The sequence below is a fragment of the Strix uralensis genome, chromosome 6 (genome assembly GCF_047716275.1).
Source record: "Strix uralensis isolate ZFMK-TIS-50842 chromosome 6, bStrUra1, whole genome shotgun sequence".
NCBI classification, from domain to species: domain Eukaryota; kingdom Metazoa; phylum Chordata; class Aves; order Strigiformes; family Strigidae; genus Strix; species Strix uralensis.
The window spans coordinates 39767935-39782323 of record NC_133977.1 but is presented as its reverse complement, the minus strand read 5'-3'; the positions used below and the strand labels follow the sequence as shown (position 1 = coordinate 39782323).

The 14389-nt window shown below is 34.2% G+C and overlaps 1 protein-coding gene across 1 annotated transcript in view; it reads left to right on the top strand.

Moving 5' to 3' along the window:
• The window catches only part of LRP1B (LDL receptor related protein 1B), a 751404-nt gene that overhangs the window by 598747 nt on the left and 138268 nt on the right, over nt 1-14389 (top strand). The window contains exons 43-48 of the mRNA XM_074873779.1: nt 2477-2669; nt 3146-3271; nt 8843-8971; nt 11563-11682; nt 12701-12814; nt 13012-13161. Coding sequence (XP_074729880.1) covers nt 2477-2669; nt 3146-3271; nt 8843-8971; nt 11563-11682; nt 12701-12814; nt 13012-13161 — 832 coding nt within the window. The remainder of the gene's footprint in view (nt 1-2476; nt 2670-3145; nt 3272-8842; nt 8972-11562; nt 11683-12700; nt 12815-13011; nt 13162-14389) is intronic.

The following is a 14389-nucleotide window of genomic DNA, read 5'->3' as shown; positions in this document are numbered from 1 at the left end:
ACAGGTTTGATACACAGCAAATCTGGTTGACACTGAATCCTCAGGACTTAAACATGCTTTGGCAGGCAACCAAAGGATGAAAAGGCTTAAAGAAATAGTCTTTTGTTTTCAGTTACTTCTGATCATCCAGAAGTGCTATCAAGATTTAACAAAAAAAAAAAAAAAAAATCAGTCATTTTCAACATTATTCTATAAACTAGAATGTTAAAAAGGCTGTGAAGTTGGCCAAAGCTGTTAGAAATAGGAACTCTTTCTTTTGGATACTTGAATAAACCAGCATCCTTGGATAGTCCTGTCACATAATACAGAGATTTCAGTGAATTAAATGCTGTAAGCTCTAGTGAACAAATGTTCCTGGATGTTAGCTTCTGTGACCCTTTATTTGGATCTCAGATCTCCCAAGGTTGAACAACAGTGATCAGTTCTGTAATTAATTTACATTGGTTTGTTACAATTTGAGAAAAATTATGACAGTGCTACAAAACACAGAAAGCTGTACAGAGTAGTGCCTTCTTTAGCACTGGTTGTGATGACAAAATCCTTCAAACTGGAACAGTTTTACACCATCATGGAGAACAGAAGAGGTTTTTGCCATTAATACATTCCCATTTATCTTTTAATACTTTTAATTTTGAAAAAAAAAAAAAAAGTTGGTTAGAGAAAAGTTGTCCTCTTGGGACATTTATCACTGCAAAAAGTCTTTGCTGGAAAAAAGGATTTGCTGGTCAAACCTTCTTTCAAATATGCAGAAATATATAATGTGCATAGTGATGTACAATTTGTTATAATTATTTGAGTAATTTAAGTAATTTTCACACTCTGTCTGTATAAGTGAATTTAAACATGGCAAGAATGCTCCTGTGCACTGGACTACAATTATTTGTGTTAACAAATTACTGAAATACCCCAGACAGTGATCTGGCATATATGAAATACCCTGGTCATGTGAACAAACTGCCACTGAGGCATTACTTGGTATTGAATACTGCAGAGTTGGGGCAACTTCTTAATCTGCAAGGCATAGCTGTAGAAGGAAAAATGGGGTTATTTTATTTCACAAAATTTAATTTGGATGGATATATTAAGCAAATTCTTTATATGAAGAGAAAGACCTCTCCCGTTTATTTATTTATTTATTATTAGATTGACTATTACCACTTCCTTCTCATTCCATCATTTAAAAAAAAGGTACACAGCATCTGCTTGCAAGTAGGATGAACAGTGTACCAGTTGGCTCTGCGTGCACAGTGCAGCCTATGTGCATGTGTGCAGTCAGCATGAATAGCTCAAATTCATCAGATGTGCTGTGGATATGGAGATAATTATCCTCTATATTTCAAGTTGATGTCGATGAACTCCCATGGTTATTATAAAGGTCCTTTAGGAAAGAGGATAAAGGACATAAGGCAAATGGAAAACCGTGGTAACCTAAGTAAAGATACAGGTTGAGCATTGATGATTATAAAAGTTACTTCTGTTGAGTTGTTAAAAGAAAGGTATTCTTTTTCTGGTTTTATACCAATTTCCCTATGATAAGTAGCAACTAAATACATAGATACAGGGGGTTTTTGCCAGCCTGGGTCAGATGAACTGTTCCTACTTTATACATATGCATGTTACTAATTTTCCCAGAGAAACATGGAAGATTATAGTGCAATAAATATGTTCAGAATAGTATTTATTTCCATTATCTAATGGAGGAATAATAACACCCTTACAATAATTCTGTTCAGTCAAAAATAAATTTTCAGCTAGAGAACTGATTAAAAATGTGTTATGTTCTTCAGAACAGAACCTGTACATACTAAATTTTTAATTCTGGTACACAGAAAGAAAGAACAAATACAAAAATATTTTACAGGAGCTGTGATTTAGACTGGGATTAAATTCATTTTGTTTCTGCAGTTTTCTTTCAAACCCTACTATATAGTGAACTGCAATTCATATTTTCTTTCTAGGTTTTAAAATGATAATTGGTATGGTAACTGAGGAGATTTTGTTTTTAAATTGGAAAACATGAAACATTTATTGTCTTGGGTTCAACTTTCTAATATGATCATATGGTGAATGCTCTTAAGTTCTGAAACATGATTTTCACTTTGATCCATAATGACTCAGAATTTTTAGACTTTCAGCCTTGCTACAGTGCCTCTTGTTCTCTTTTCTGTTTGAGCTATTAAGCAGGTAGCATGTTGAGTAGGTATTTTTACAGGCACATTTAGATAAACTGTGATTTTTTTTTTTTTTTAACTTAAGGAAGAGATGCCTGGATTTCTGAAATTTGAACTCTTGTAGCAACTTTTTATCACACTTTTAAGTGCTATTATGTCATTTTTCCAGGTACTGTAAGTATAGAGGAATTAAGTGTTTTGTCTAAAACAATAAAGTGATGTGAGTCACAGTCTGCACTTTTAAAACTTCTTATGCAGTGACAACATTCCTTCTCATGTTTCTCTTCTGTACTTATGTATTTTAGGTAATTGTCAAATCTGGACCAGGTACCTTTCTCAGCCTGGCTGTATATGATGATTATATCTTCTGGTCAGATGGAGTGAGGAGAGCTATTCTGCGTTCCAGTAAATATACAGGAGGAGATACAAAAGTTCTTCGTTCTGATATCCCGCATCAGCCAATGGGCATTATTGCTGTTGCCAATGATACTAACAGTTGTAAGTTACAAGTCAAGATATGCTACTTTCTTGATTCCTGTATCGTTCATTTTAAGAATTTTACTTAATTTTAACCAAATTAAAACATTTCATGGTGTTTCATAAATTCTTTTTGTTGTAGGAACTGTTAACAAAAGATGGGATATAACCTCTTCCTCAAGTAGATAAATGTTATTGAATGACCATTTTCTGCTATGTGCATTGTGCTCATTTGATAGCAGTTAAATCCTTTCCTGCCAAACATCGGCAGTTTTGAATGTTGTGGGGTTTAATAATTATTATTTTCAAGGTAACTCCATTTGTTTATCTTTAGTATGCTAGCATCTGAGGCATGCTGACATTTTCACCTGACTGATAAAACTTGAATCAGTTGCCCATGAATCTGAGATACAGTGATCTTTGCTCTCTCAAAGACATTGGCCATTGAAACAAATTTAATAAAACATAGAGTTCATCTTTTATCATTTGTTTTTCAGGTGAGTTATCTCCTTGCGCACAAATGAATGGAGGTTGTCATGATTTATGCCTTCTGACTCCTGATGGACGAGTGAACTGCTCCTGTAGAGGGGATAGAATACTGATAGATGATAACAGATGTGTGAGTAAGTAGTACTAGCTGACACAATGCTTTTCTATGGTGTGATGCAGTTGGCTATCATAAGCAAAGATAGTTGGCCCAAGCCATTAATTTTATTGCTTCTATATACTGTAAAAATTGATCTGGCAATTCAGCACATACCAGGCCTTTAACTATTTTATGTCTTATCAGGCTTTGGGGGGTTTAAAAAGCATTCATACTTATACTTTCCTTAAATTCCTGTTTGGGTAGTTGTGTTCTACTCACTTCATATTTGCAATTTGTTTCTGTTGAGTACAAATATTTTAATTTCATGTCCTTAGACATATAAAATAATTGTGACTTATTAACCAGCTGTTGTATTTAATCATGTAGAATTGGTGTTTTAGTAATTGGGAAATGTATCACTTCAATTTTCAGACTACTTGGATACTGGTTTTGTTGGAAAATATTCTGTATTACACTGTTGTATGTTCTCGCATCTTCCCATGCTTCCTCTGAACCAATATGTCTTAGTACATGATAAAGAAAATATGAAATAACTGTTTTTTCATAGTTCAGAAGTGTTTCAGAATGTATGGTCATCCATTACAGCTTCTTTAGATCACACTGTCCCTGTGCAGAGTTGAGGCTTATGAACATGAAGTATGTGCTTGTTAATTTAGAAGGATGTGATATATGTACACACTCTGCACTTCTCCAGCTTTTCTAATAATTTGGAGAAAATCTCTGTCACTTTGCTTGATGCCATGCCTTAGCAGGAATGAATTAACTGGAAAGCTTTGGGCTGTTTCCCCAGGGATGACCCACATTCATAACGTGGAACGTGACTCTGTGCTTCGCTCCTCAACAAGTGTAGCTGGGTGGATTTAGAATGGAGGGAAAGCTGTGGGGGAAGCGTGTGGTTCCTTATGTCTTTGTTAATGTCACTGTATTAATAGCTCTCAGCCACAGTTAGAGACCACTTCCAAATTCCGGTGGTTTATTGGACCTTTACCTCTGTGGGGCAGAAATCCCAACTCCTAGATAAATTATCCGCTTCTGTATTTATCTGCCCTGTACGCCTGTTCTGCTGCTTCAGTTTCATAGCTTTGACCCACCTGCTTTCTCTAAATCAAATTTTGTGATCGTAACAATAGAGAGACACTATGACATTCAAGAAAAATTGTACTGAAGTTTTGTGTATGATTTAGCAAGATTTACCATCCTGCTACAAGCTTAGTTTACCTGCTTCAGACGCTTCTGTGGCAGTCTGTTGCTCCTGAACAGCCTAACAAGGGGCTTCTCTTCTACCAATAGAGTCACTTCTAAAATACTGGTCTGTATATGTAGAGCTGTATTGGTGTGAGATATGAGGAGATGTAGTCCTTCACTGAAATACCTGTATTAGTTATTCTGCAAACCTAGTCCTTTGCTAACCGTTTATTTCGATCATGCCACTGATATTTTTCATGCTAGAATGATATTAGGTTTTCCTGGTACATCTGAGTCAATAGTATTTTCATAACAGGAAAGAATACTGTTGTTTAATGATCAGTTGAATAAAAGCAAAAAGTGTGCTTCTGCTAAGGACAGTCTTATTTTCCCTCCTATCATATGCCTTTCATCAGCAATAGCAGTTGTGTAACTGAATGATGACTTAACTGACTTGTTTGACTGGGAATTAGGCTTTTCTGATTTTAGACCTAGTTTTGGTTGGATCAGTGAGCAGAGCTCATTCAACTCATTCAACTGCAGGATCACTAGAGCCAGATAAAGAGAACTACTGAGAACAGAAGACTGTGATGAGGTAAAGGGTAGAATTAAACCTTTAAGTATTGATGTGAATTTAAATTGGCTCAAGATATCCTTAGGGCTAGACCCCAGTCCTTTAGAATCAGATTCTTAGGCTTGGCATCTCAGCTACACAGTTTTGTGAGGAGGCTGTAATTAGTTTTATACCATACCAAGCTAATTGCTTGGTTATTGTATCTAAGATTTTAATCCTAAAATTGCTCTTGCCATATTTATTTTGGATCCATAGCTTTGCCTTTTGCCTAATTTCCTAAAATATTGCTATTAAATGAAAACAGATGCATACATTAATTATGCATCTAATCAGTATAATCATACAGTAGCTACCAGCATGTCCCAAACAAATATGTGAATTGCTCCAGTTTTATTCTGCACTTCACACACTTCATAGTTCACCCTCCACCTTTACTTTTGACTCACACATGCATGTTGTTAGTTGTGAAGCAAGTATTTACATAGTGCATTATAAGATCACTGAGATTTCACAAAAAGACCTGGTTCTGTAATGAAATATATGGAAGTATGAGGGTTAAAACTCTGATCCTTCACAACAGGGGATATACAGCTGATCTAGAGTCAAGATGTGGTAGTAAAGTAGTGTACAATTAACCTGTATTACTTTGCAGCTCGTACTCAAAAACTGCTTTGGCTAGCTGTATAATTGAGATACAATGAATTTTACAGTTGATTTGCAGTGACAAAGATTTCAATTTAAGCTATATTCAGTGTAGCAGACTTTTAGTAACAGAATCCAGTGATCAACTGCAATTGTATGGCAGGAATCTGAGTGTTGATGCTTCAAAGATATTAATTAAGACATTACTACTTTACAAAAAGATATTTTCCACTAGAGCCAAATGTTTCTGCTTCCTGCAGATGGAATATTACCACCAGGCTTATATAATCACCTTATTTCACATTCACTGTCAAGTTTTACTGATTTTTGATCATTTGTGAGACCTCTTGGAGCTCAAAAATTTCCTTAAATTACATTGCCTACCAGTCTGTACTTGGTCTTGTGGGTCAGGCCTGTCACTTGCTCAGCTAACATTGAGATAGAGTATGGTAAAGTACAGGAATTGCTAAAGACTTAGAATTAACTGCCACCACCTTCTCTGAATCTGGCAAGGAATTTTTCCCTCATTACTAGGCTGGCAAAAGCCTAATGTTTTTTTTTTTTACTTCCTCACAGCAGGGCAGAAACCTCATTGGCTGATAAAGAAGAAAAGATCAAATTGTAACAGATTGAAAGTTTTTCAATTCTTGGTTAAGGTATTTCTATGATAAATATTTTGGTTTCCTAGATTAATTAGAATCAGAGAAAATACAAAGAAGAGTTGGAATTCTTAATGTCTGGAGCAGTAAGGAGACAAATTTTTCAGTGATCCTCATTTTACCTTCATTAAATATAATGGATGTTATTTATTTTATATAGTGATTTAAACTCGTTTCATGAATGCTATAAAAGTCCTGGTTTGTTTGGAGGTGGGAGAGAAAGATGGCTGCTGGCATCCCAAAGAGGTTGAGAAGAATACAACCAAGATAAAAAACATAACTGCTATTAGGGTAGTAAGAGGTAGTAAGATACTACTTTCTTAGTAATAGTTATGATTTTTATATAACTATCATAATTACTACTGAGATAGAGAAAGGTATCTTCCCTGCATCCATATGGTCTGTCTAGGGCTATATCAGATGAGTTACTGAAGTCGAACCTTAATTAAAGCACTTTTTCTCACCTGTTTCTTTACCTTGTCAAGGCAATGATTGGCAGTGGAAGTGAAAGAGGTTCCACAGTTAGATTCATAGGTCCAATCATTTATTTGATAATATTATATGGCATTTCTATTTTCCAAAAGCATTAAAACTCTTGAAATTGCTATTAGGTAAAACTGTGTTTAAGTCCTCATCTAGACCATGATGTAAGATTCCATCTTCTAAATCTTTGCAGGAAATGTTCATCTGAGTTATTAGTTAAAAGAAGGAAAAAAAAAAAAAAAGACTTAAACATTAAGCGTTGGGGTTGACTAGCACAGGAAGGATGGAAACAAGACAGACTATAGTTAAGCTGTGAGATCAAAAGTTTCTTTCTTTGTAACACAGTTGAAAGGGATGCTCAATAAAATTGAAAGTTAGCAATTCCAACTGAGAAAAGGAATTAACTGTCCTTTCAAAGTCTAATTAGACTATATAACTTACTTCCAGTCAAGATTCTTGAGACAAAGCTTCAGTGAAATTCAAAGAAGGATTGGATTATTATATGGGTAATAGGACTACCCAGACTACTTATTTCTCATCAAAGAAACAGTTTTGAAAGGCATTAAAATGCTTTGTTTCTGAAAGTTGGGGTTTGAAGCAATCTCTGCAAGGTTTTCCACTTGGGCTTTAACTGTGGGCAGATTATACTATATATACTTCTTTTTTCCCCATCTTTCTCTAAAGATTGCAGACTAAGATGCTGAACTAGATGAACTACAAATGTAATTGAGACTGACTTCTCTTAAGATCTAAGTTCTTACAATGCAAAAAAATGGCGAAAGAGAGAGAAAAATAATTGCTGTGATAAACTTGATTAAAATTTAAAGGACTACATAAATCATATTAAAGATAAGATCTCACCTTGTCCTGAATCTATATTAACAGCACTTTTAAAATATTTTTCTTCATGTTTGAATCAAATCAAGAAATGTTTTCAATTTATATTGACTTGACTTGTATATAGTAGATAGGGGTTATTCCTGAATTTGCGCTGAAGTAATTATAATGGAAACAAGAAAAAAGCATAATAATTAGGTATAATTTTCCTATTCTTCCTCCTGAGTTGCCCTATATACTACTTCTTTCTCTCAAGTTTGATATTTTGTTTAGAACCATACAGATGAAGCAAATGTACATACTATCATAAAGTTCATGATCAAATTGTTCTGTGTCAATTTTGTGATACTTTTTTAGTTTCTAACAGAACTAATAGAAAATCTGAAGAGAAAGCAGGAGTACAAATTTTAAACGTACATCTTGTTCTCTTCTAAAATAGTAGATAAGACATCCACTCTGAGAAGGCAAGAACACAAAAAATGCACAGGTCTAAATGGTTTTTTGATAATAATAAGCCGTGAGTAAAGTAGAAACGGCAGGTTTTCTTCACTGGGTGTTAGGCTATATCTTCAATATTGGATGTAGTACATTAATGCTGGTACCTGTGTACACACTGAGCAGCTGCACAGTGCCACAAAACGGAGTTGAGAGTTTATATTAACTCCTAGGTAATGGTAAGTGTTTACTTCTTGCTTTTGAATGTGCTATGTTGACAAGATTTTATTTTTTTAAAACATCTATTAAGAAACGGTTGCATACAAGCTGGGGGTTGTGGAGAGGCATGTGTGGGTAGAGGACAGCTGAGCACAATAGCTACAAAATCGTCATCTTATTAGAATCACTGCCTTTCAGTTGCTTTACTACATGTTCTTCAGGGATATTTGGCTATGTATTCTTCTTTTACAGACTCTCTCTTACCTTGGTTCAGAGTTCACCCCAACGTATTCATAACAAATTCTGAAAATTGTTTGCTATTTAGATATCAGTCCTCAATCCTGCATAATACCAACAAATTTACAGAGAAGTATAGCAGTCATCAGGCCACCATTCTGTAGAAGCTTGTCAGTTCTGATGCCACAGTGGGGGTTTTTTGTACTTAGGTTTTCAAAACTGTGTAGGAGATATTTTAAATGCAGCCAACATCTTTCTCATTTTCACTAAGTATAAAAGCTATTAAAAAGCATGTTTTAATATGTTTTATTTTTAGCTAAAAATTCTACTTGCAACATTTATTCTGAGTTTGAATGTGGAAATGGTGAATGCATTGATTATCAGCTGACTTGTGATGGCATTGCTCATTGTAAGGACAAGTCTGATGAGAAACTTTTCTACTGTGGTAAGTATTTCCAGATGTTTCACCTTCACGTTCTTATTTTGGTTATACATTCTTATATTGGTTCCTCTGTGACTTTTCTACTTACTCAAACCAATTGCTCACCAAGATGCACAAGAAGAAAACACCTACTTGCACATTAAAAAACCCCTGACATTATATGGATAGAATTACTTATACCTGAATATATTTTCCTTGCAATCTTCATGCATTAGCTGACATATTTAATAAAAAGCATCTAAAATGTTCTCATATTTCTGTCTCTAAAACAAAAATAAGGAAAAACACAGGTATGTGTGAGTATTTTCAGCTTTAATTTAGCAATTTTGATTTAGCTTTCCGTATTTAATAAGGTCTTCTCTGTGAATAGAAAACATTAAAATAAAAAGTATTAAGAAATACAAAAATGGCTAATAGATATCTTTCCACCCAATTTTCTGTTTAAGTTTATAATATCATTATTCTTCACACCAGTCTGTATCTTGCAACAAGTTAGAAGATGCAAGGTTGTCCACTCATTGCTTTCATAATTTTCCCAAGGGATTCTATCTTTCTCTGGTTTTTTTTGCCCTAATAATCTCTAACTGAATCACTCCCAGGTTTTTTTATGTCCAACTGTGTTTGCCTGATGCAGTGTCTAAAACACTACTGTTAAATAATTTTCCTAAATCTCTGAGGCACCTTAGTAAATTCATATATCTTGCACATTAAGTGAAATTTTCTTGTTACCTGTGTGCCTGTAACCCTTGGCCTTTATCTTGCTCTGTATATCCATATCAAAGCTTCTGTATCTCTTTTGTTTCTCATATGAACAATTTCATGTAATTTCAAACCGACCCGTTATGTTTATATCTGCCACTGCTATAGTTTAATTCCTGTAGTTCACCTCTACCATTTTAATAACCATGGTTGATGCCAGAAAAAATGAAACAGAATAGCTTTTTTATTTTTCTTAAAAAAATTAACACCAATAATCTGACTATAGCAACTGATATTATGACATTTCTTTTTCTTCTTTGATCTTCAATTTGTGTCCTGTTAGCATTCAGACTTCTGTGAGGTAATTCCTTTGATCATGTCATGTAAAACTAACAATAACTTTCCATCAGATCAGCTATATGTAGATAACTAAGGAGGTTTGTTTGTTTGAATCTGAAGAAAGTTAACACATCAGACAAGGAAATAAGAATCTGGAATATACAAAACACTCAATAGTCACCAGGGGGAAAAGGCCCTTGAATTACAAGTGACGGCTTCAAAGCACTGAAAAGTAAATGACTTCTGTCTGTGAATTCCTGCTTAGGTTTCCTTACTAAGTATGTGTTGATGTGTTTGTATTTATGTATGCATATTGCTTAAAAATACCAAAATCAAACCTACAAAAAATGACACCACCACCAAAAAACCCAGTCAGCTATATTTTTATGTGGATTAAATCTCTTTGTCTCTACTGTTAATTTTAGTCATTTATTTCATTCACAGTTCATGGAAGAAAGATTAAGGTTTCATACAGTTTCTTTTACTTTGTTAGGAGAGGAGAGTAGGTTGAAGGAATAGAGAGAAAGTCATCTGGGAACAGATAAGAAAGTTGTAGCTGGTGAGGAATCTCAAAATACTCTTTCTTGTCATTCCAGAGAAGTTGTCTTACATGTCAGTAGTCTGTTTGAGGTTTACTGAGCTGCTAAAACTATTTTATACTTTATTCTACAATACTGAAAAAATATAAATGCAGGATCCAACCATTTGTCTTTCCATGGATTTGCCATATAATTTTGTGAAGGGGACATTATGTTAATTTTTAGTGTGACAGCGTACGTTTTGCCTGATTTAAATCAACCATACTGAACTTTTAGCTACACATTGGAAATATCAGGAAGAACTGTGGTTCTGTCATGCACTAGGTCATATACAGTGTGTTGTTCTCTGAATCTGATAAAGTACAGGAAGCTGGACTCATTATTATTGATTAACTAATCCAGTGAACTTTATTTATTATTATTGTGGCATGACTTCCACAACAGTTAGGGCTTCAGTAAATAATTCCTGAATTTTCAGACTTAACATATGTAAAATTCATACATTCTTCAATACTGTACTTACCTGAGCAGAACACTTGCAGTATTGACATTCAGAAATCCAAAACTTTTCTGCTAATATTTTTTGTTATTTTACTCTCCATTTATTCCTAATTTGTTTTAGGGCAAATGTGGTATGTTTCATTCTATATGATACAATTATTGATTCTATATGCAAACATTGTCACACGCCTGACAAAAATATGTCAAAACAAATACATTTAAAGCACATGGGCTTTTTATACCACAAGATAATGAAAACTGGGAATTAGGCTTTCATTTTTTGTCGTTCTTTGATTCTTTCTCATCGTGCTTTCATTTATCATTCGTTATCTGTTTATCAGTCCAAGTTCTTCTGCTGGACAAAAAGTGAACAATTTCTGAAGTTTTTCTTGTAGGTTCAAATGCATTTTCATTTAAAATGTTTGTCTGGAATGTTTGTCTGGTTTTAATGTAGGGCTATTTTTATTATATATCAAGCATCTAAATTAAATCATGTGCTTGTACTTAACCTTCCAGAAAATAGAGGGTGTCGGAAGGGTTTCAAGCCATGTTCTAATCGTCGCTGTGTTTCAAGTAACAAAGTATGTGATGGTGCAAATGACTGTGGTGACAACTCTGATGAATTTGACTGTAAAGGTAAATGAGAGTTACTTTCAAGGTGATTTTGGAGTATCACTCTGTAAATACTTAGTATGTAACTAGAAGTAGCTAGAAAATGCGTATAACTTCATGGAATTACAAGTGCTGGGATCTGTTTTGTTGGAATTTAAAAACAAGCAGGTGCATGCTGGTATGTTTGATAAAGCATATGTTAGGACTGATATGAAGTCCTCTAGAAGGAGAGTGGGTTTGGCTATGGGAAACTCAGAAAATACAGTTGCTGATTCTTCTGTGAAATAATAACTGAGAGAGTGTCTTTACTACAGACAGAAGGGTTGAAAGATGGGTGATTTCTTCTCTACATCTGCTGCACTGTTTCTCCTTTGAAGTAGCTAGCGTTCTATTTCTTTGCTTCTCAGATGCATGGCAGTGTCTCTGTCCTTTGCAAAACTCACTAGAATTGTTCCCCTTTTTATATCAGAATTGTTTTTCTTTTTATGTCTTAAAAAATGAATATTTATATCTGCTTCAGCCAATGAATAAAAACTAGCTAGCAGACAACACAAATCCTTAGCTACAATTAGAAAGATTGGCGGGGAAATTTTTCCACAATATATAGCTAAAACCTATGTAGCTGTAGTAACTAGCATTTTTTTTGAAAGCACTGCATGATTTTTAATCATTTAGCTGAATATGAGTAGAGAAAAGAATACAGGCAAAAACCCCAACCCTTTCATGTTACATGAAAGAAATCTGAGAGATTCATAGATGGTCCTGAAAATACTTCCTCCTTCCTAACATGATTATCTCAAATTGAGTTGAATTATCTAGAGAGAAACTTTTAGACTCAAAAAACAAATATAAAAATTAGAAACTTACACTTTCAACTTTATTAGATCTTATATTTCTTCTGATTTTTAGCGATGGAAGGTACAGCGTGTTCTGAATGCCTCATTCTGAAAGGTAGATGGTTTAAACATATAATACATATAATATGCATCTGAAGACTCTGTTTAGTACACAAATTTACATCTTTTATGACCATATGTTACAGATTCAACGTGTGCTTCAACAGAATTCCATTGTGCAGATGGGATTTGCATTGGAAAATCAGCACAGTGCAACCAGATCATTGACTGTGCAGATGCTTCAGATGAAAAGAACTGTAGTAAGTTTGTTTTTGTGCTTCATCACAGCATCTGTTCCGTGATAATTCCTTGTTATATTGCAGTTAATTCATAGTCATTACTAGTCGGATACCAGCAGCTGCATGGTCTGCGCAAACTCAAGATAAACCTGAAAACCAACCTATAAGTGTCTCGGTTTGAATTAGGTGTGATGTCGTAATTTACTGTCTCTTTCCAGATAATACAAACTGTGCTTACTTCTATAAACTTGGAATAAAATCTTCAGGATTTATTAGCTGTAATTCAACTTCACTTTGTATACTGCCAGAATGGATCTGTGATGGATCTAATGACTGTGGAGATTATACGGATGAACTAAAATGCCCAGGTAACTGTGAAAAATAAAGAAAAAATTAATTTACTTTTTTTGAAAAATATATTCCTTTATTTCTGGTTCTTTTTTCTAATTGTGTTGCAATATGTTTAATCAGTCCATACTGTTTTATTTAATACAGAGATTAATATAATGCTGAATGCAGGTTTTTTCACCAGTCTTTATTTTGTGTTTCATTAGAGCATTCAAATTATTACAAATTATTGCTGCATTTCTCTGAAGAAAACTATAATGTCTAGCTTTCCATTTCCTCCAGGTTAGGTCTGTCATTAATCATTTTTATTTAAGTAAAACATGAGTCATTAAAATGTCAAGCTCATCAAGCATCCGCACAATCACTCAGGAACTTTTAATAGCGACTGCTTTAGTGGATGGTATTTCTTTTTTTGCTTACTTTTTTTACTTTCTCTTTTATTTTGTTGAGGTACTCAGGATAGGCTGCCAGGGTAGAATCCAGGGTTATTGCTTTTGTGATTATTCTGGTCTTCAGCCAGTACAAAGCAATCACGGTACACTTGAGTCCCAGAACAAGGGCTGACGTTATTTATGTTATATTTAGTGTTAACCAAAGAATTATTCACAATATTAAATTCTCACATACTGAAGGATGGCATTTATGTGTTTGCTTCTTTATTATCCAGAACTCCTCATTTAAGTTTGAGAATATTAAGTACAATATGTAAACATACCTATAAATAAAGAAGTGATAAACTGTATTTAGAAGGAGAATACTTTAACGAGCACAGGTTTATTGATAACAAATTTGTAGGATTAGGCCCATCATAGAAAATTCTCATCAAACTGAAGACAATGCACTAGTAAAGAAACTCTGGGGTGGTCAAGCCTGTATCTCCTTTCCTGCAGCTTGAGCTCTCATATAAAAATCTATGAAATTAAAAAACAGTAGTATTTGCTCATAGTATTACTTTTACTATCATCTTTCAGAACCTCATTCATTCTTTTAATTTCTAGTCTACATGTGTTCCAGTTTATACCCGTTCTTATGCTGAGAAGGACCTTGTAGTCCGTCAGTAATCATATCCTTACTCTTCACTTCCAATGACAAATAAGATGAGGCATTTTAGTATTCCTGCTTTTAAGATGGGGATATCTGTCTGTGTCATCTTGGTCATCTCAACCTGCGTTGCTCTTGAATATACCAGACCAGTGTCCGGTATAGCAGATAAAGTCTTACTTTTGCCTTGTATCAGTGCAAATACAT